General features: G+C 33.2%; 1 protein-coding gene across 1 annotated transcript; it reads left to right on the top strand.

Moving 5' to 3' along the window:
- The first annotated feature begins 3,639 nt into the window (after positions 1-3,639).
- LOC130013555 (hepatocyte growth factor receptor-like) lies at positions 3,640-24,041 on the top strand. The gene is made up of 15 exons (XM_056102222.1): positions 3,640-3,801; positions 4,339-4,487; positions 8,731-8,863; positions 9,202-9,341; positions 11,276-11,500; positions 11,725-11,824; positions 12,779-13,042; positions 13,953-14,111; positions 14,859-15,135; positions 16,490-16,624; positions 17,541-17,624; positions 17,954-18,138; positions 19,349-19,458; positions 21,471-21,633; positions 23,901-24,041. The coding sequence occupies exons 3-15, from the start codon at positions 8,801-8,803 to the stop codon at positions 24,039-24,041; spliced, it is 2,046 nt and encodes a 681-aa protein (XP_055958197.1). The 5' UTR covers positions 3,640-3,801; positions 4,339-4,487; positions 8,731-8,800.
- Positions 24,042-24,417: the final 376 nt, after the last annotated feature.

Raw genomic sequence — 24,417 nt, 5'->3', positions numbered from 1 at the left:
GTTAAAAATTGCCCAAAACATTGTGGTGACAAGATTTTACACTCATCAGTTATATGAAAACCTTGTAGAACAAGACAGTTTTATCATAATTAATAATCTCAAAAGAGATTTTACCAGCATACAAATTTAATATTAAGAATCAGCAATGCCATATATCAACAAATTCAGTTCAAATAGATACATGCCATAGGTAAAAACGAGCGTAATAACGGGATTTTTTCCGCTAAAAGGTCTGTAAAGGCCTTTAAATCTCTTAAACGAGAATTGAACGCCAATAATATAGTTGGTTTGTAACTTTATCCAATTCAATTGTGTTGTGTTGACATAATTTGATTGATATATGATCATGTTCATAATGAAAAAAAAAAATAATTAATGATGATCGTAATGTTAACATTATATTACCGGTACTGATTATTAACATAATATTAAATATTAGTAGTAATATTAGTAGTAATAATAAGTATATAAGTAGATCAAATAAAAAGGTTGTTATTAATAATCCTGCAACAAATAATGTCGTTACGACAAAATGAGCCGTTATGGCCCCTGCTATAGTATAGGCTTGAATCATAGTGAAAGTAATATTAATTTGCATTATTACCGGTACTGATTATTAACATAATATTAACAATAATAAGGAGGGTTACCCTTATACTATTAGTAATAATAAGTATATAAGTAGATCTAATAAAAAGGTTGTTATTAAGAAGCCTGCAACAAAAAATGTTGTTACTACAAAATGAGCTGTTACGGCCCCTGCTATAGGCTTGAATCATATTCATAGTGCAAGTAATATTATTTTGCATTATTACTGGTACTGATTATTAACATAATATTAACAATAGTAAAGAGGGTTACCCTTATACCAGTAGTAATAATAAGTATATATGTAGATCTAATAAAAAGGTTGTTATTAATAAGCCTGCAACAAATAATGTCGTTACGACAAAATGAGCCGTAACGGCCACTGCTATAGGCTTAAATCATAATGCAAGTAATATTTCCAGGTGGTGGCATTTTAGTAGATAAAAATGAATTTAAGTTTCTTCAAAACCAGGTTTCCTTGATGTCCAATCTTCACTGATTTAATATAACAATCCATCTTAAAATCAAAGTCTTGATGGTAATTGATGTTCATCAGTCTGTTAGGTCGTCTAATAGACCTGCATCACATGATTTTGAAGATGCGGTATCAGTACATCATGAAGATAAAAAGTATACAATAACATTTTAAGTACCAGTAACTAATAATGGATCAGGTTTAGATATCATGGATCCTCAAAGTTTGTATGATGAATTCATGGAGTAAAGACAAGAAACTAAGTTTGACATCCCCCAAATCTTTTAGGGTGATGATGTCTTTAATGATTCTGTGATCAACCAAGGTACCAATAAAAAGGGTCGAGAAAAAGTAATTGACATTCTACTATCCTCTATCAGTTAAATGCAAGAGATTGTTGCCACCTTTGTTGGACCAGGATATTTGTCATGCCCTGCCCTAAGCGGCTCAGGATTGTTATCTTCAGGAGGTTCTAAAACTGTTATGTCTGGGTTTATGCCCTCTGATACCTCTTTTTAATAAAAATATTGACCCTGAGGTAGTCCTCTATTGTAGATTCTATCATAACCTTAGGTAAGGCCCATTTAGAGTTATCTCTGAAGCATAGATTATTTCTTTGGAAATATCGCAGCAAAAGGTAGCACCCAATATATTTAACAACAAGGCCTGTTGTTGACACTTTGTCTGGCAGGATTGTTCCGGCAGGCCCTTCAAGGGCTGTCATCTCCAACTGGAGCAGAGCGAGAGGCAGATTACCTCGCCAAAACTACCACTAGACATTGGAAAGTAATAAATATTTTATGCTGGACAAATTTATATATTACTGGGCCACTATTACCTCAGATCAGTAAATATCGTTAGTGATTATAAGATTGACTTTAATTCAACTCATTTTATTCTGAAGGCTTTTCCAAATAGCCTGCCTTTTAATCATAAACAGATGTCTTTAATGGATGAGGAAGTCATTTAAATGATATTTAAGAAAGCCATCGATTCTGTATCATCAGCATACAGTTATATTATTATTATTATTAATAAAAAAAAAACAAAAAAAACTGTTTAAGCAGGAAACACTTGCAATTGCCCTAAGGCTATTTAACAGAACGATTTTTTAACATCCATTGATATTAAAGAGACTTATTTTTCGATTCCTGTTTGTCTTGATCATCGAATATATCTACGTTTCAAATGGCGAGATCAAGTTTATGTGTTTACATGTTTACCTTTTGGTCTTTCTTCAGTTACACATACATGTATCTTTACAAAAATTCTCAAACCTTTGTTTGCTTGGCTCAGGAAACAGAACATTATATGTACATACTTTATAGATGATTCTTTATCTGCTATGTACAGGCTTTTAAGTATTTTAGGCTTCATAATTAATACAGAAAGTTATCAAGCTTGTTGACATATGAGAGAGTTTCTAAAATAAATAATAGCTGAGGAAATTTTGTTTAGTTCAAATTTATTAATTCATATGAGCCATCATTTATTGGTCAGTGTTCCTTTAGTAGAACTGCTATTATACTTGCATTATATTTATCCATTATTTAGACAAACAGAAAAATATATTTTTAAAAGTGAAAGGACTTGCCCATAGGCAGTTTGTTTGAAGGAATGAGATCAATGTTGTTTTACAAAAAATAATTTTGTTATAGTACTTATATAACACTGATCGTCACCAATGATATATACGCATTTCTGTATGTTGAATCATTTGGTTAGCTAGGCCATTTGACTCTATATACCTCTATGTAAGCCAATATATGATATGTGTTAAAATAAAAATAACAAAAAAAACTCAGATCTCTTTCCTTATTGCAAATTTTAATCGCCTTTTACGATTCACAATTTAGCTTGCGGATGACGAATTCTTGGCACCACATCATCAGGGGTAACTTGAAGTTTGAGGGGGGGGGGGGGGATGGGGAAGAGATTAATTATTTCTCGTTTTCTTTGCCATTTTCTTTACCAGTCCTTTTTGGGTTTTTGTGCCATGAAAATTTCGTACAAGATCTTGAGGCAAAAGATTCTGAACTATCCATTGGGGTCTTTTTACTTCCCTAAGTCGTGTTTTATACCAAAATTGCCCTCTGTATTTTCTTGACTGCAGTATCTTGTCAATATGTTTGTCTTCAAATTGATATCATAATTCGACTATCATAAAAAAAATGGCCTATTAAAAACTAACATCTAACAAGTTACATGATCTTTCAGAAAGTATTCAGACATTATAAATTATCTGCTAGCTATTATAAAAACGTACAATACACAAACAGGGTAAGCGATATGATTAATGCTTCCCAAAGAGCTAACAATTTATCAGAATTTTCAAAGAAAAAATTGACCAATTTTTATAGTTTCATAGCAGTATCTTTTCAAATAAATCAACCGAACTGTAGTCGCCTTGACATCAACAGTTTCCAATATGAACCCTGTATAAATAAATAGAATTGTTACTTTGATCAAGGATCCGTTATCTTATGCTGTATGATCAAATATATAATGGTTAATGGATTCTTTTCAAGTGAATGACTTTCATGTTTTAAACTTGTTTTAATCTTTTGTTTTAGGTTATAAAGTTTTCCTTAGATTCATGTGGAGTACATAGTGATTGTGATTCATGTTTATCAAGTTCAGATCCTCTGAGATGTGGCTGGTGTAGGGGAAAGTGTACAACATACAATGAATGTGTTAATGATTTTAATCGTAATCAATGTCCACCTTCTCTTCATTCTGTAAGTATTTGACACATAAATTAGTAACACTTTAAAACTGTGATCCGAGATTTGTATGCAAATTTGAAATTAAAATGTTTAACTTTTCACAATGTTAGCTTTTTGGGGTTAGTAAACCATTTAAAGAATTTCATTCTTCCAATTTACGAGTGACTTGATCATCAAGACGATCACTTACAATATAACTACGCGAGTATAGGCTATATATATACATGGTTATCCAGGCACTTACACAACATGATATTGGGGAACTAAATAATTTCTTCACAGTGCTTTACATAGTTGTACAGGACTAGGATAAAGATTTAAAACAGTTGTTTTCTTATTACGGGAATGCACATCTTTCTAAATACATTAGTGCTATAGATAATAGAGCGAAGGAGAGGGACACTGGCATTCAGATTATGTGTATTGTTCCCATAAATAAACCTATCAGACTAGACACAAGATAGAGAAGTGTTGACCCTGAGATGATTGCCTACGTACAGTGTAAACTTTATAGGACAAGGATTGTAGACCATTTCATTTATTTTCTAGATTAATCCTCTAAATGGTCCAACTCAAGGTGGAACTTTATTGACTTTGACTGGTCAAAATTTTGGAAGCGCAATATTAAAAGATAAAGCCAGTCTGACTGTTGAAATTTCTAAAATAAAATGTGACATTGAAAATTGGAATTCAACATGGTAAGGAAGTTTCACTTTATAAAATACCATATTACCAGTATATCATTCACTATGACTAAGTTTGATTGTGGGAATTTTCTGCTAATGCTTTGATTTGATTGGTTAAGACTTTGGAACACAATAACTCTGCTTTTAATTGAGGTAGAATTTTCACACTTATATGCCGTTCAGACGCTTAAGTTGAACTGGGGCCTGTTTCACGAGATTTTAACAAAGATAAAATCCAAATTTTAGTAATTTGATTGGATAATATTAGATTGATTTTAGCGCTTAGCCAATCAAAATTGAAGTATCTACTTAAATTTGGATTTTATCTTCAGTTAAGATTTCGAGAAACAGGGCCCTAGTTTAAAAACCCCAGGGATCGTTAAACCAGTTTAACTTAAGCGTCTGAACGCAAATATGGGGCAAATAAACCAGTTTAAAATCTTCAGCTCATGACCTGTCTTCGAGAAGGCTTTTTATTTTAAACTGGTTCATCTTAGCCATTTGAACGGGTTGGCTTAAAAAAAACCTGCTCCAGCTTGCTTTGAGCATGCGCTGTACGCAGTAAGTTACATTCCTGTGAAAATATTGGGGTCAGACAGTGCCAATGTTATCGAAAGCGTGCTAGAGCTGAATAAAGAATACGAAGCTACCCATGCTAGTTAACTCTAACCTCCGACCGGAGAGGTCAGAATAGTTAAACTGGTTTGGCTTATAGTACGTGTGAACGCAACACAATGCTGTAATGCCAGTAGGGCCTGTGTTAAATTAGTAACCATAAAGAAACGGCAAAAAAAAATAAATGGTTTGACCGTGATTGCGAACGATTAAGACATGATATGATGACCGCACAAATTAAACTAAACGATAACCCAACTGACAATATATTAAGAAAGATTTACTATAGTAGGAAAAAACTGTACAAGAGAATTACCAAATTTAAAAGTCGCCAAGCCAAAATAGTATTTTAGAAAAACTTAATGAAATTCAGAGTCAAAACCCGAAAGAATACTGGAAACTAATAAACTCGTTAATTAAAGAAAACCCCGGGGATGATAAGAATGAGGGCATATCCATTGATAGTTGGGAAAGACACTTTAAAACTCTTTTCGAAGATAAAACCATGTCAAACAAACAATGTGAAGAAACAGATGATGCTATCAATTTACTTCTAGAATCAAACAAAACTAATAAGGAAATAAACTCAAAGATAACTGCAATTGAAGTTCGAAAAGCTTTTACGGGACTAAAGAGGAATAAGTCTAGTGGGCCCGACTTAATACTAAATGAGATGCTTCTTGCATCATGTGAGTACATGATTGATGTGTATATAAAATTCTTCAATCTAATTCTTGAATCTGGGAGCTTTCCCGAACAGTGGCGCGAATCGTTCATAGTCCCAATACATAAGAAGGGGAGCATAGAGGACGCTTGTAACTATCGCGGAATTGTGCTAGCCAGCTGCTTGAGTAAATGCTTTTTATCCATTTTAAATAACCGTATATCTAAATATATTGAATATAATAACCTTTTTGACCAAGCACAAAGCGGATTCCGAGCGGGCCGTAGGACGGTGGATAATGTTTTCATTCTTAAGACTTTAATCAACAAATACAAGAAACTTAAGAAACCTCTATATTTATGCTTTGTCGATTTCTCAAAAGCATTTGATTCAGTTTGGCGCAAAGGTCTCCTTCTTAAATTATTGAAACATGACATTAACGGGAAAATATTTGAATTGATTAAATCTATGTATAAAAATACATCCTATGTGGTAAAACACAACAACTCCATTTCAAATAATATTGATTCTACCATGGGAGTTAAGCAAGGATGTGTTTTAAGTCCTACATTTTTTAATATTTACATCAATGATTTAAACCAATACTTAGACAATTCTACAGACAGTGATAATTATCCTATATTAAATACTACTGGTCTATCCCATCTGCTCTTTGCTGACGATCTTGTGCTGATGTCAGCTACCGAAATAGGTTTACAGAACAACCTTGATAATCTAAAACGTTTCTGTGATGACTGGAAACTTGACCTCAATAAAGATAAAAGCAAAGTTATGATCTTTAAAAACAATAAGAAAAAAAAAAAAAAAAATTTGTCTTTGGCCACGTCAATTTAGATATTGTAAAATCTTATCTTTACCTAGGCATTTTCATAAATGATAACGGATCTTTTAAATCAGCTATTGTGAATTTTGAAAAGAAGGCTAGGAGAGCTCGGTTTGGCTTAAGACATAAAGTCTGTACATCTAATCGCCTTCCAACACATGTTCTGATAAAACTTTATGAATCAGTCGTGAAACAAATAGCTTTATATGGTTCAGAGGTTTGGGGGGATAATTTAGTGTTCAGTAAGAACTTTGAGATAGAAAATTGGGATAAAATAAATACGAATAAAATGACCATTAAAATATGTAAATCTATTCTTACACAGCCATTAAAATCATCAAATATAGGCTGCTTGGCCGAATTAGGAATTTTTCCTGTTAATATCGATATATTCCAAAGAATGGCTATGTACTATAAAAGACTAAACGAAAATAGCAATAACTTAAGTAACTCATTACTGAATTCTGCATACCAGGAAGACATAAAAATTTCGCAATCAAACCCAAAACTCTCCTGGTATGCGGCTATCCAAAATATCTTCAAAAAATATGACATTCCTCCAACAACAATTTCGAGACAGAATATTAAAAGTTCAATAGAAAGTAAGTTTAACGATCTCCTTGCTGAATCTTGCGGGCCGAACCATAAACTCAGAACCTTCGGATTATTCAAAAAGAAATTCAATAACACTCCAAAATATCTAGAGGTTGTTAATAATAAGAAGTTCAAAATTGCGATGTCTACCCTACGATTAAGTACTCACCAGCTTGCCATTGAAAGGGGTAGTATCTTAAGATACCACTCCAGGATCGTTTCTGTAAAAAATGCAATGCAGGCAAAATTGAATCTGAAAAACATTTTCTTATGGAATGCCAAAATTATGAAGATTTAAGAAAACAATATATATATCAAACCCTTGACAATACTGGTCTAACCTTTTCATTTGAAAACCTATTCGACCCACCGAGTATTATAGCCACAAGTGTCGCAGCCTTTGTCTACTTCTCTTTTCTTAGGAGAGACATCTGTTAAATATGCATGATTTTTATTTTCTTTTATGTGCCGCACGCTTTGTTTTGTATTTTGATATATTATGTACCCTGTATGTGGGTCTTATACTGTCGAGTTATGTGATTTAATACTTTGTACATTTTGTTCCATATGCAGGTTTCATACTGTTTATTTATGAGTGCTTTAAATTTATGTCCGTCCATATTTGTGTATCCGTCCATTTTTTTGCACCTGTATATTTTGTATATTGTATGTTGTCCTCAAGGGAGGTTCCGATGCAATATTGTGTGTCTTGTGTAATAATTGTCATATCGTTATAATCTTTATGTACACGTTTATATTGTATGCTGTTCTAAATGGATGTTTCGATGCAATAAAATCTTATCTTATCTTATCTTATCTAAAAACCCCGGTGATTATGAACTGGTTTAAAAATAAGTGTCTGAACGGGCTGTTTGTGTAGATGTTCATTAAGGTAATGTCATGACTTGATGATTAACATGAGCAATTTGATTGGTTGATGCTTCTAGACACAATAACGTAAATTCAAATTGAGGGAGAGTGATGATACTTGGTATAGTTTCACTACATCAAAACCATTCTGCTTTATCTAAGTTTATTGCTCAAAACTAAACAAAAAAAAATATGCAATTAATTAATGTGTCATTTATTTATTTTGGGATTAAGGTGGGGCACATTAGCATCACTGGCGTGTTTGGCTAGTCATGAGGAGACTCCTTAATGCAAATCAGTCACACATAAATCTTTTGTCACTGTCTTCTAAATCTAGTAAACCATTCACAGAGTTTTCTTATATTTTTAAGATTGTTTAGCATATTATTTTATTGACATTTTATAGCCCCTGTCAATGTAAACATATCAGTGTTAGTTTTTGAGATTTACTTCTTAAATAACCTTTTTAAATAAATTTATTACTCTTTTGACTTACTGTTAAATCTGAATACTGTGATGACTTTTCCAGCCTTCGTGAGGATCCACCGTCTATGTTTTACATCACATGATAACAGGCTCTTTCTTTGGAGCAACTTCTGGTATTTTATTTTCAGCATTTGACTTTTTAGACTTAAGTGTTTTTACTGATAATATAAATTTTTAAATAGGTTAATATGTCGAACTGGTCCTGCTCCTGTACAACAGAGACCAGTACAGATAACAGTTACAGGTAGTACCATGTTTGGTAGAAGCTACCATGTAGAAGGCACTGATTACTCTGAACAATATTTCTCTTATCAGGTAATAAAACATTTACCCTTCAAAATAACTGTTTCATTGACTGTAAATCATATAATGCTGAAAATAAATTCAAATATGTTCTTGTTTAAACATTAAATTGCAGTGATTGATCCATGACCCATGCAGTAACCTCTTGCTATTACTACAATGATTCCAATACTTGTGGGCAAGGCAGTGAAAGAAGTAGTGTTTTGATTGCGAGAGGTCTGGCTTAATAAGACTTAATCTCTTGATATACCACTATTAATAATTTGTAAGCCCCAAATTCCCCAATAATGATTTTTTGATATACACATTCTGAATTTTCCTCAAAACTTTAATTGTTCATTATTTTCCAGGAACCAAAAATAGAGTCTTTTCAACCAAAACGAGGGCCTGTAGCAGGAGGGACTAACATAAGGATCAAGGGAGATAATTTGAATATAGGAGGATTGCCAAATGTGTCTGTTGCTGATAATTTTATTTGTATCATTTTCAAGTGAGTGCAGTAAGCCAATTATACTTTAAAATGGTCATAGCTGAATTTCTCAATAATTTGGATATTTAGTGGTAGAGACCAGTGATGGGATTTCAAAACTTTTCTTGTCGGACATGTTTACCAAAAATAAAGGGACATAACTCTTATCGTTATTTAAGATGGCAGTTATTAGACCACACACAAAAATCACGTGTAAACAAAATATTCAAATCTGTCCGTAATATAAAAATAGGTGCACCTCGTTATTTTTCATATTTAATTCCCGTACGGTATTCAAATTTATGTCAGTAATATTCCTACAATATTCGTAATACGATAGAATGAAAGCGTGCCGACTACTGCTGATCTGTACTGTTTCAAATTCCTCCAAAATTACCGTATTTTCGGGTCATAAGTCGCTACATTTTTCAGCAGAGGAGAATATGATATCCTGAAATTTTTGGGGCAATAAACTTCACTATACCACAACGAGGAATGACACCATCCACTAAACAATCGCATTCTACTCTAGCACGCGCTATCGTCTAAAACAATTAAGTACTTACACTATTCCAATCGACATATTCGTCAACATTGCCTAGATTACTTATTTCTTTGTTTAAAAACATAAACCCCATTCAAAATATGATCATAAATCCGAGAATGGGCCATCAAAATAGAATCTTTTCTTCGACATTAGAAGCGTAAATTTAGTCACGTATTCATTTCATAATACCGGTTCAGCACTCGGCAAACCTAGGCTGTATGACGGTAAGTGATATGTACCTAATCAGATTTTCTTCAAACAAGGACAACTTTGCTTTGAAAATTCTGAACACGCTTCGAACAACGCAATTTTGATAACTTCTTACTAAAACCGGCAATTTTGCTTTGAAAATTCTGAACACGCTTCGAACGACGCAATTTTGATAACTTCTTACTAAAACCGGCAAGTTCGTAGGTACATATCACTTACCGTCATACAGCCGAAGCTAGATGTAAAGTAACGGAATCTGCCGAGGTTTACCGAGTGCTGTAAACGCGTGCTAGCGATGTCTAGTATTTTTCGGATATGTGTGTGTGTGTGTGTGTGTGTGTGTGTGAAATAGCTTTATTTAACGCTCTCTTCCAACACGAAGATTAAAATTATAATGGATTGATGAATAGTCCGACAAAGGGGAAACAATGGCTTCTGTTTAAGATTAGATTGATGAATTGTCCGACAAAGGATTAAGTCAGTCAATCAAGGCAGATTAAGTAGTTAATCAGAGTAGGTTTATAGGCCGTATAACACGATAAATACGTTGATCACTTAATTACCTAATCAATCCAGCGTATTATCGACGATAATCTGGTTGAGTGGTACTTATACACTCAGTAAACTATATTAATTTCGGAATTTTGAATATTATTCACCATGTCTTGATGTCCGATTGGGCATATTCCCGGTCGGACAATTTGGGGCGTTTGGAAAAAAGATTCGGACAAGTCCGGAATATACGGGCAAAATCCCATCACTGGTAGAGACCTTAAAACACATGGAGTATTAACATTGGTTATCCAACTGTTTATCTGAGGGTAAGCTTGACAATGGATGAAATAGTCTGGTAGTTATTTCTATGTGCAAGAATGAAAAGTTGTTTATAGAAGTCGTCTCAGATTTTGTATTGTATTGGTTCATAGAAATGGGTATGAATAAAGCAAATACCAAAATGTGAAGAAATAGTCCAATTAACTTGTTTGGAAGCTTTAAATCAAGTCATTTACAAATTGTTGTTCAATCATTTACCACTATAATCTTGGCAGATATATAGATATGACTATCTAGCACTTAGATAATGTGCAGTTAAGGACTTATGACCAACCCTATATAAAAACATACCAGTAATTATGTTTTGATTAGTTAAATGTAAAAACTCTTTAATAAGAAGAATATTTTTCTGTGTTTTATTTAGTTTAACTAGTACACAGATTGACTGTACAACTGTTCCTTGGCCAGAAACATCTGGTTCCATATCATCAAGAAGAAAAAGATTTATAAATAGAGCTAAAGGATATGGTCCACTATTGGTAAAAATTGATAATGCTACCTTAAGTATTGATGAAAATGGAGGAACTGACTTTTTCTACTTAGAAAACCCGACAATTGATCATATTTTACCACGTCAATCTTTTGTTAGGTAAGATTTTAGTCTGGAAAAGTGTTTAAAATCTAGTGTCAATTCTGTGTGAATGACTACTGTATGATGCTATTCTAAATTTATTCAATTGTTTTTTTGGCGAGAGTGATAGTTTCTCTGTAATTCTATAAAATGTTGTCGTCATCAATATGTAACCAAATACACTTGGAATGGGTGTATTGAATTTGGATAGTGATTTTATTATATATTTTCTATACATGTAGTGGTGGTATACCAATAACTGTGAGAGGATCTAACTTGGATTCAGTAGCTAGACCGTATATAGGAGGTTCGTTAGATGGGAAAGACTTAACACAACAAGAGGTAATGTAGTAACACTTTATTTTATCAAACCATTTATCAAGTTATGTCATCAATTCAGGCTATCATCTGACTGTCTGATCTGCTGGAATGGACAATTTAAAATTTTGACTTTCTTCAGAGGCACCAACATGATTTCTTGTTTTCACATATTAAAAAAATATTTTTTAAATCCTCAGACTTAACGAGTCACTACATATATTGTTTTAAGTGTCAAGGGTCTATAGGACTCTCAACAGTCCTTTCATATAATAAAAATAATGATTTAAGTTATTTGATAATCTGCCGAAAATTCAACTGCACTTAAAGTTACAATATAATCATCTTTTAGAGGCATTTAGTAACTGGATAGAGCAATAAACTATAACACATACTTATGGAAGAACAATTACTGATTTATTTGGGCGACGTTTCGAAGAGTATTCTCTCAACGTTTTCAAGACTTGCTTGAAAACGTTGAGAGAATACTCTTCGAAACGTCGCCCAAATAAATCAGTAATTGTTCTTCCATAAGTATGTGTTATAGTTTATTACAATATAATCCTGATACAATATACATACATTAGATAAAAAAGAAACAACAATCCATTCACTTGATTTGATATTTGTTGTTTATTTCTTGTAATGTCTGTCTTGTCTTGTTGGTTTTGTTTTGCATGTAGTGCAGTACTCCTAATGTTAAAAAGGAAACTATAATAATATAGGTCCACATAAAGGTGAACTTAATTGCCATTGACACAACAGGAAAATGACAGTGATCAATTATATAAATGCATTTAATTAAAACTAGTGGTTTTTCTTCCTAAAAATTAATTGTATGTGCTGTATTTGTAATGAAACTATCTGAATAAATACACATTTTATATAGAATTTGACCTTTATAATCATCAATGCATTATTTCTCTGCTATATTCTACATGTTATGTTTATATTGTAACTTTAGTATTGTATTTGTAGCTTTGTAATGTTACGGAAGGAGGAGAAGCTATGATTTGTCCAGCTCTTGATTTTAGTTCTGTCATCACCAATGCAGAGAAAACAGATCCAGTGGAAGTCAATTTGTGGTTTATTATGGATGGTGTGGAAAATTTACGCAACTTTCATCAAACACAGGGAAAATTAAGCAGTCTTACATATTATCCAGATCCAGTGTTTGATAAATTTCGTGGAGACTGGAATGTTTTAGAGTTTGATATTTTACAATCAAATCTTCTCATTGAAGTAAGTTGAAACTTAGTGTTAAATATTGTTGCCTGTTAACCACTTCCATATGATTATATCATACAACATAGAAACGGCATCATAGAGTAGAATATAAAACCCATATAGATTATGAAAAATTCCAGTGATATTCCCTAAATGCTTAAAAAAGTGTTGTTACTTTTGGTGTAAAGTGTTTTTACAATGAGGATAATTATTGTCTTCTGTTGATTCGTCTAAAATTTATTCACTACTACCAATTAATATTGTAGAAAAGTGTTCAATTATTTTTTTACTTGTTCGCTCACTGTATCATTTGTCTATCAAGTCATCATTATTCTTACAGATTACATTGATCATCTGACTGAATTGCAATAGTTTCTGATAACTTTTAGAGTTATTATCTCTGATCACTTTGTGGAATGTTGTGAGCAGTCTATTGGCAACAATAGCTGACATTCAGTCTGCTTGAAATTTATGTTCAGATTAGTGCAATGAGAAGAATTATATTGCAACACATTTTGATAATTGCCTATAGAGTTATTACACTTGATTATATCATAGAAAATTTGTCAACATTGAAATGATATTATCAGTTTAAAGAATTTGCTTTCTATTTACCTGAAGATCAACAGTGTGACAACCTTTGTGGACTGCTTGGTCGATTTACCTGCTGTAGGTAAATGTTTCCATGCCTGGCAACCTATCTTTCAATTTGTAATATCATTCAGAATGGCAAATGCATAACTTGGTTTGCAGCTTTTGTGAGGGGGTTGTTAGTTATCTGTTGGGGGTTACATGTATTGGGTAAACAAGAGAATATTTGTTCTTAATCTTCTATGGACCCTAACAGAGACTTCCTGGGAGTAAACTATATTTGTTATATATAGATTTACAGTTTTACTTAGATAAAGGATATAATTATTTACAGGGTGATAATATAGGATTAGGTTTTACACAGACAGATATAAAAGTTATTGTAGGAGATGATATGTGTAAAGTAAAAGATTTAGAAGAAACTAATATTAAATGTATTCCGAGTAATAAACCAACATCTATAAGTGAAAATGAACCCAAGAGAAAAGTAGAGGTTAGTACAGTTTCATTAACCTAAAATTGCAATGGTCAAATTATTGATTTATCAACTGACCCATACCAAATTTTATTTCAAAAATTTGAATGCCTCAAATGTGAAGTGGTATCAGCTGTTCTATATATTAATCAAGTGGTGAGCACCATATCTTATTTATAAGCCATACTCAAATTCCAATTGATAGCGGCATACTATTTCAAAATCCTTTGCCTCCTTTAGATATAAATGATGGCCTCAGACCAGTTGGCAACTACTAATTATCAACCCTGTTAGTTTGATGTTATGATAGATATGACAATATGACCTGCCTCAGATATATTTTGGTGAAAAAACCCTGAATAATCCCATGCAGCTGTCGGAGAGAACCTTTTGAAAAAATACAATCATTTTTATTATCATTATTGACAAGGTTCCAATCTGACAGCTGCAACAATGGCTGAATAACAGTCCATGTCTGTTAGCTTCCCGGAGTGATGAGTTGCCTTTATCACAATTCTCAGTACATGTAAACAGTTGAATAACTCTGTTCAGACAGGGTAAAAAGGTTATTTTATTACATTTACTGTAATCGTAAATTTCAAGTTTTCATATCAGATGAAATGTAAGAGTGCTCCTTTAACATCTCTTCCAAAAAAAATTAATTATGGAAACAGATAAAATAAAAATTATTCAAACTGGTCAATTGATTTTTAATTTGAGATTATTATGTCAGGAAATTATGTATGATATTTGTGTGTATTTTAGGTTCATGTTGGTAATCTTCATTATGAAATAGGATTTGTCATATATACAGCAGGAGCATCAGCTTCAACATATAAACTTGTTATACTGGGTGTAATAATAGCTTTAATCTGTATAGCCGTTTTCATTATATTATGTATAATGAAGAAAAAACGTATTGGTTTCTTTAAACCCCCACGTGATGATCGTAGTATCAGATATACACAAGGTGATCATATTGGTATTGATAGTTTAACACAACCTGGTGAACATACTTTTAACCTAGAAAACAGACAAATCAGTAAGTTTTTTTTTTTATTTCTCATTTTGTTGGAATGTGGATTGTTTGTATAGGGACACACAAATGGCTAAAAATTGATAGTTTTCATAAATCTTCTTATAAAGAACTGCAGAATGCATTTTTATATGCCCACACATAGTTTGGGAGTGCGTAGTTGGCCAGTGGCTACAGTTTTTGACAGATATTTTTCAAATTTGGTGTGAAGCATTTTGGTCATGAGAGGAGGATATTCAGCATTCAGCGACTATCAGTTCCTTTTCTGAAATATCAAATTTGGTCAACATCCAATTAAGCTGCTGTTGAGACATTGTTGCTATGTGGCGACAGTGGGCATATTTCCATGTTATGTGGCTTTCTTATTGTAACCGGGGGGGTGTAAATTCTCAATAAAAACTAAGGTGGTTAGTTTTTAAACCTTTATTAAAAACCCTGAAATATATATACGTTAAAATTAATATACATATCACAGTAACAGTTGAGTACAATAAAATAATAGTAAGGCATGCATATTGGTACTCAATGAAATATATCAATAATTTATACACTAAAATACATCACTAATTAAATTAAACATATTAAACAGGCCTTAAGTTTATACTAAATATAATATAAGTAATTGATAACATACCCAAAGAAGGGGTTTTTAAATAAGACTATCAAGATGGTGAACAAAATCTTCAGATAACTATATTCTGGAAAATAACATTATTCTGATTATACATACAATATACTTTCAAAACGGTACCTTATAATCTACTATATATATGTATATATGAAAAACTAATGATCTGTACATGTTATTTTCTATCTATTTAAATAAAATGGTTGCTTAATATTACAATTTCTATCATTCCTACATCCGCTCCATCTAAACCCCAATTACCCAAAATAAGAGAATTAGCACACATACCTGTAATACTGAAGTAGTATAACTGGAACAATTCTCTGAAAAATAACCTAACTAGATTTGGAAAATAAAGTTAAACAATTTGATTGAAGATATCAAATTGTCCTTACACTTGGAAATCTATCTAATGTCTGATGTCTAAAGTGAGGTTCAGATAAAAAGAAAACTTGCTTGTAACCAAGGGAGTAGAATTGTACTCACCCCAAGATTTGGGCTCTAAGAAAACAGTACAGGTTAACAAGCCAAGTTAAAGGAGAGATGTTATTATAGACCAGTTGCAATTAAAATTAGTGTCAGTTTGTTAGTTTAAAGGTGCACTCACTCAATACACTATATTACTTGACATAATAAAACCTATAAACATATTAAAATTCCGCTTTGCTACATTATAACATTGCTTTTAACAAACTAAACATAAAATCATATATAGAAATATTATGTTTACAGATTATACAGAAAGAGATGCTATTGCTGCAGCTGCACCTTCAACCCTTATAGATGATGATCTGTTAGCTTTAATAACAAATGAAAATCTGCTTATAGACAGTGAACATTTAACTAAAACTGAAATATTGGGCAAAGGTAAAACTAGCACTTATGGATGTAGTATTGACTAGTGCTTGCACGATATATTGTTGGCACCACAATATATTGTTGGCATAATATATCATTCAATTGATGTATCGCGATTCACCTCTCCACTATTCGCATTATGTTTTTTTTTGTCGCTTCAGTAAGTAACCTGTCACTCTTAATTATCTACGTCACACATTATCCACACAAACACTCTTAAATTGTTTTGGTCATTGTTTTGATCTACATCAATGTCGGGATATAAAACAGTTTAATTTCTTCGACATTGGCAGGACTAAAAATATCAATTATTCATTTATCTTGTTGTTTTCTTGATAAATATTGACCTGGTTATGAATCATGATACGAATCGTATCATAGTACTTGAATTACAATATGTATTGTATCATGACTGCCGTGGCAATACCCAGCACTAGTATTCACTCAACCCTTAATGTCTTTTTAAATTATTGCCTTTATAAGATTAAACACACTAAAAAGATAATTGAATTTAAATTTCAAAATTATTCGATAGAGGAATTTTAAAAAATATTGCTTATATTTTCCATTAGTGCATAAGAAGAACAATTAGGGAAATCGATTAAGAAAATAACGTCACAGTCTATGGATGCCTTTAACCTGGCGTAGATATAAAATTGAAAATGAGATGCTCAACTACCTTCTATAATATTTTATCAGATGCTTTTGACACATTGAGCTCTTTGTCATTATCAAGATAGGATCATCAAAATGTTCGAAAAACTGTCATAGGCCAAAAATGGCATGGATTTAACAATGAGGTGAAAATAATAGTCTGGTGTTGTAGTGAGAGTCCTGTGTTATCTCTCTGCTATTTTATTGACTATCCAGGACATGGTTTTTGATATGTACAGTATTTGAATTATTTGTATTGTGTTTTATGTAGGTAATTTTGGCTGTGTATATAAAGGGTTTCTTACATTGTCTGAACAAAAAGGAGATATATTGGTTGCTGTTAAAACTTTACATCGTAAGTAAACGCTACATTTTTACTCTATAATTAACAGAAACTTGATGATGTTGGTTCAAATATGTATGATCACACATGACAAATTAATCTTTTTCTTTCGTTTCTGGTGTTTTACGTCCACTTCCACCTAAGGTGATATCGTAGACAAACAAATTAATCTGTTGTACCAGTTTTTATATTGTCCTTGATTTCACAAGTTCAAATCTGACCAATGTATTGTCAAACATTTGCTCTAATTAACTTTCAAAGTATTGGCCATGTGGAATGTGTAAATACTTGAATTGATGTATGGATATTGAAAACATACTTTCCAACAATTTGTTTTTCAGAGAGTAATCCTCGTGAAATAGAGCTAAATGCTTTTCTCCAAGAGGCTCTATTAATGAAAGATTTTCATCATGAGAATGTTCTAGAATTAATTGGGATATGTCTTGGATTAGATGCCATGCCTCTTGTTATTCTACCGCTTATGGAACACGGTGATTTACTCAGCTACATCAGAGATGAAACTAATGTAAGAATTTATAAGATTAAGAATACAAATTTTGTTAAGACATCATTAATACAGATAAGGAGTTTACTCTAGTTAAAATATCAGTAATAAAGAACTGATTACGAGTACATGTTGGCTCTAGGAACAACTACAAGCCAATCAATCTTGAATTAGATCTGATAATTACTAGAGGTCACTGTGGCTAAGTGGGTAAGATGCTGGCTCGCTAGCCTGGAGGTCGGGTGTTTGATCCCTGCATTGGCAGAGGATTTTCCAGCGTGGTTCCCCCTTGTCAATGATGCAGGACGGAGGGCCTAACAAGCAAGGACAGCTGTCTAGTCATTCGGATGGGACGGAAAACCGAGGTCCCGTGTACACATTGGTGTAAACGTAAAAAAAAATCCCCTGACAGTTGGAATTCAATATAAGAGTAGGCTGTAGTGCCACTGTCCGGGCAAAATTTCCTCATAGCACACTGTATGGCGTATGCCCGTCTTTATCAGCTCAGTTTGGAGCAGAACAGTAGGACGTTAAACCCCATTTCATTTCATTTTCTGATAATTACTTGTTACTCTTGATCAGTGTCTTGTAAACGCTCCCATTACCTACAAGTTAGTACAAATGAGTAAACAATCAACAACCTATTGGACTGCTTGGATAACTTAGCTGCTGTGGGCATAGTTTTCATTGCCTGGCAAACTATATTTATACATAATTATTGCACCCACAGAAATTATTTATTTTTACTGACATGCATCAACAAAAAACCAAGAGAGAAGTGCAATCACCGGAATTGTGATCATTCTGATTGGTCAAAAATGTTCCTCTACTATTAAAACATAATTCTGGGTTTAATTAGAAGCGTTATGCTATTAATATCTTTGCCAGTGCACAAACATTAATCACTTTTGGTACATGCCAATGTTGCTCCTGACTCCCCCAAATTATAAAAAGCCCCCATACAAAGTTCTGGTGGTAGTCATTATACATATTCTGTGATCTTGTGTTGAATTTAACCAGCACATTAAGGTTACATATTTTACATGTATTCACAGAAATATAGCTTTGTAACAGTGTATTTAATGTCTGGCTGTTTGTTTTATTTGCTTTTAATTTTTATTACTAGAATTAACTGGGGTTTATTTATTTTTTATAATTTTGTTTTATTTGCTTTTTTTTAAAGTTTTGCTTATTTTTATTTTTGGTTTGTTATTGGTGTGTTTTATTTCAGAACCCCACAATTAAAGATCTAATACTGTTCGGTATAGATATAGCTAAGGGAATGGAATATTTAGCTGGCCTTAAGTTTGTTCATAGAGATTTAGCTGCCAGAAACTGCATGTAAGTTTATTAACAATATAACACCCATTGTTTATTTTAATGGTTTTCCCCAAGAGTATAAAAATAAAATAAATAAATCTTTTACTCATGACAGAAATAAATTTTTCTTTCATAATTTCCTATCTAAAAGTATTTGTTTACAAAATGACATACTAGTCTTTAAGGCCTTTAATTGTTATACGCCCACATTTTCATGTGGATGTATGTTGTCGTCCCCCCTGTCTGTCCACAATTTGCATGTGGACACTCTACAGGTCAAAATTTTTATCCAATTTTGACGAAACATGAAATATAGGTTTATCTCCGATAAATCTTGGTTTCTTTTGATATTGTCATGTATCGGATCGTATCTTCATGGATTATGGTCCCTGATTGTATGAAAAATCACGTTTTTAGCTTGTGGACACTCTGCTAGAGGTCAATTTTTTTCCAATTTTGATGAAACTTGAAATATATGTTTATAACCAATTATCTCGGTTAATCACGTTTTTAGCGTGTGGTTCCTCTAGAGGTCACAATTTTTATCTGATTTAAAAAAAACGTTTGAATCTGTCAGAGTTACACCATAATGATGGTCGAAATTGAATTTCGTGAAAATCGGACCGAAACTGCCAGACAAAATGGTCACTCCCTATATGCAAATAGTGTTAAAGTATGTAATATCAAGGTTGTGGACCCTCTAGAGATAACAATTTTTATCTGATTTTGATGAAACTCAAAACATGTGTTTATATCCCAAAGATCTCGGTTTCTTTTGATATCTGCGCATATCGAACCGTAAATTCCTGGATTATGTCCCCAGATTGTAAGAAAAAAATTGCGATTTTAGCTTGTGGAACCACTAGAGGTCACAATTTTTATCCGATTTTAAAAATCGTTTGGATATATCATCGTTACACCTGATGGTGATTGAATTCCAATTTCATAAAAATCGAACCAAAACTGCCTGACGAAATGGCCGTTCCCTGAACGCAAATTGTGTAAAGGTATATATTGCAAAGGTGGTGGACCCGCTAGAGGTCACAATTTTTGTCTGATTTTGATGAAACTTAAAATATATGTTTATATCCCAAAGATTTCAGTTCCTCTGGATATTCGCACATATCTGACCATAACTTACTGAAATCACATTTTTAGCTTGTGGAATCTCTAGAGGTTACACTTTTTATCCGATTTTAAAAACCGTTAAATATATGACCGTTACACCATAATGAAGGTTGAGTTCAAATTTTGGGGAAAATCAAAACGAAACTGCCCCACAAAATGGCTGCTCCTTGCGCATATTGTGTAAAAGTATTAATACGAAGGTTGTGGACCCTCTAAAGGTCACAATTTTTGTCCGATTTTGATGAAACTTATGTTTATATCCCAAAGATCTCGGTTCCTTTCAATATTTGCACATTTCAGACCATAACTTCCTGGATTATGGTCCCTGATTGTAGAAAAATCACAGGTTTTTTTTTTTTTAGCTTGTTCTCTATCCATCTCTTGCAAAATATTGGTGTATCTTGCCTGGCAACCGCTGGTTTTAGACTTGTCTTGGAAACATAATATTTCACTGGTAATTTAGAAACAATGGATTTGCATTTTTAAAATAGATTTAAAGTTGCATTGCCGAATTTAGTGACGTGCTTGCGATGGCTTAATTTCAGAAGCCAATGAATGTATCACAAAAAAACAAAACAAATATAAACATTAAACTAAAATATTTTTTATAGTACTAACCATAATTCCTATTCAATTCAGATTTAAACTTCTAAATATCGTCTATGGCTCAGTAAATTTTTTATTGCCAACATGGAGAACTACTATATAATGTGGATATACAATTTGAATAGATTGATAAATTCTCTAACCTGTATTATAATTTTGAGTGATTTCTCCTATAGACTGTATGATCACGTGTGTCTCAAAAATTCTGAAGGTCTCTTAGTTTTCTTGGTATAAGATTATAACATTGTCTATAAACTTTTTGTAGTCTATTTTATTTGATTTAACTTATCATTACGAAGGTTGGATCAAGATTTCCGAGCAAAGGTGGCTGATTTTGGTTTAGCAAGAGATATCTATGAAAAAGATTATTACAGTTCAGACAATAAAAAAATGAAATTACCAGTAAAATGGATGGCAATGGAAAGTTTGGAAAAAGGAACGTACAGTGCTAAATCAGATGTGGTGAGTTAAATAATTTTATTATATGCTCACATTTTCATGTGGACGTATATTGTCGTCGCCCCTGTCCGTCCGTCCACAATTGTTTGTAGACACTCTACAGGTCACAATTCTTATCCGATTTTGACAAAACTTGATATATAGGTTTATCTCCAAAAGATCTTGGCTGCTTTCGATATTGGCATGTATCGGATCAAAACTTCATGGATTATGGCCCCTATTTGTACGAAAAATCACATTTTTAGCTTGTGGACTCTATAGAGGTCACAATTTTTATCCGATTTTGTTGAAACTTGAAATGTATGTTTATAACCCACAGATCTCGATTCCTTTTGATATTCGCGCATATCGGATCGTAACTTCCTGAATTATGGCCCCTGATTGTACGAAAAATCGCGTTTTTAGCTTGTGGACCCTATAGAGGTCATAATTTTTATCCGATTTAAAAAAAACGTATCATTATATCACCATTACACCCTAAGGAAGGCTGAGTTCGAATTTCGTGAAAATCAGCCCAAAACTGACAGACAAAATGGCCGCCCTTCGTTCTCAAATAGCGTAAAAATGGTATATCAAGGTTGTGGACCCTATGGAGGTCACAATTTTAATCTGATTTTATTGAAACTTGAAATGTAAGTTTATAACCCAAAGATCTTGGTTCCTATCGATGTTCGTGCATATCGGACGGTAACTTCCTGAATTATGACCCCTGATTGTACGAAAAATCGCATTTTTAGCTTGTGGACCCTATAGAGGTCATAATTTTTATCCGATTTTAAAAACCGTATTATTATATCACTGTTACAGCCTCAGGACGGCTGAGTGCGAATTTTGTGAAAATTAGCCCAAAATTGACAGACAAAATGGCCGCCCTTCGTTCTCAAATAGTGTAAAAATATGGTATACTAGCAGGATACCCGGCTTCGCTCGTGGGTCATAACTCCGAAACCGGAAGTGGTAGACTAACGCCACCTGGCCTATGTTACTCCCCGGTCCGAGCTACCCCTATACCCCAAATTTCAGACTCGGGGCAGACCTAGTGTAGCCGCCAACCCCGAACAGACCGGCTTCGCTCGGGGGTCATAACTCCGAAACCGGAAGTGGTAGACTAACACCACCTGGCCTATATTACTCCCGGTCTGAGCTACCCCTATACCCCAAATTTCAGACTAGGGGCAGACCTAGTGTATCCGCCAACCCCGAACAGACTTCGCTCAGGGGTCATAACTCCGAAACCGGAAGTTGTAGACTAACGCCACCTGGCCTATGTTACTCCCGGTCCAAGCTACCCCTATACCCCAAATTTCAGACTCAGGGCAGATGTAGCCGCCAACCCCGAACAGACGGACTTCGCTCGGGGGTCATAACTCCGAAACCGGAAGTGGTAGAGTAACGCCACCTGGCCTATGTTACTCCCCGGTCCGAGCTACCCCTATACCCCAAATTTCAGACTCGGGGCAGACCTAGTGTAGCCGCCAACCCCGAACAGACAGACAGACAGACAAACGACAGTCACAAATATATATATAGATAGATAGATCAATGTTGTGGATCCAATGGAGGTCACAATTTTTATCCGATTTTGTTGAAACTTGAAATGTAAGTTTATAACCCAAAGATCTCAGTTCCTTTCGATATTTGCGCATATCGAATTGTAATTTCCTGAATTATGGCCCTTGATTGTAGGAAAAATCACTTTCTTTTTAGCTTGTTCTCTACCCATCTCTCGAAAATGTGGGCGTATCCTGCCTGGCAGCCGCTGGTATTAAATACAAATCAATGACAAACAGGATTTATTGTCTTAATAAAGATTCAGAATTAGCAGTCTTGTTGTAATATTAATTATAACCTTGGCTACTAGAATTAAATTAGTACAATTTTTCCATTGATATTATTATTATTAAAGGCATATCGTACTTGAGAGTTTATGCTTGAAAATTAAATCATATATTATTTTCTATACATTTGATTAAATATAATTGAAATCATACCATGCCTAAAAATGTTAAAAGCACCGGTTGTTAGTAAAATAATGGTGGTTTTATTATATACTCGAATTAATACATGCACACTCCTAATTGATTGTGTGACTGACTACTCATTTTCTGTAGGACTGCCTTAAATACATCCCATTTAAAGCATTTGAAAGATAAACATACTAGACATAATGACCAGAAAAAAGCGATATTATTCAAGATAGACTGCACAGGGGCATGTCAATATGATTATATTTAATTACAATAAGTGAACTATTTTGTATTTTATTATAGTGGTCGTTTGGTGTAGTTTTATGGGAGTTGATGACAAGGGGAGTTAATCCGTATCCCGAGGTAGATAACTGGGATGTTATACGTTATTTAAAGGCTGGAAGAAGAATGGCTCAACCCCAATACTGTCCTGATCCTTTGTAAGTAACATTTATTGTTATATTTATGAACCTATTGATAATTCAAAGACAGTTTCATCACAATTCATGACCAAGAGTTCACAAGGAAGTGAGACTGAAAATAATATTAGTATTATATCATTTAGATTGGAAATAGAGTAATAAATTAATCCCTGAGCAACAAACTTGACAAATCTGAATAAGTAAAGTACGTTTTAATCCAAAACAGGTTTCTGGCTACAGTCGTTCATCAACTATAGCTCAAAATGTGTCCTGGATTAAACCACTTTACTTTATACAGTCTTGTCAAGTTTGTTACACAGAGATTAATTTATTTAGATTATTTACCAGGATTTTTACCTGCTCTTCCCCGACTGTAACACTGAGATCTAGACTTACTT

This window comes from Patella vulgata, chromosome 7, assembly GCF_932274485.2.
Source record: "Patella vulgata chromosome 7, xgPatVulg1.2, whole genome shotgun sequence".
Classification (NCBI taxonomy): Eukaryota; Metazoa; Mollusca; class Gastropoda; family Patellidae; genus Patella; species Patella vulgata.
The sequence above is the reverse complement of the archived record's forward strand: the minus strand, read 5'-3'. Positions and strand labels throughout refer to the sequence as shown.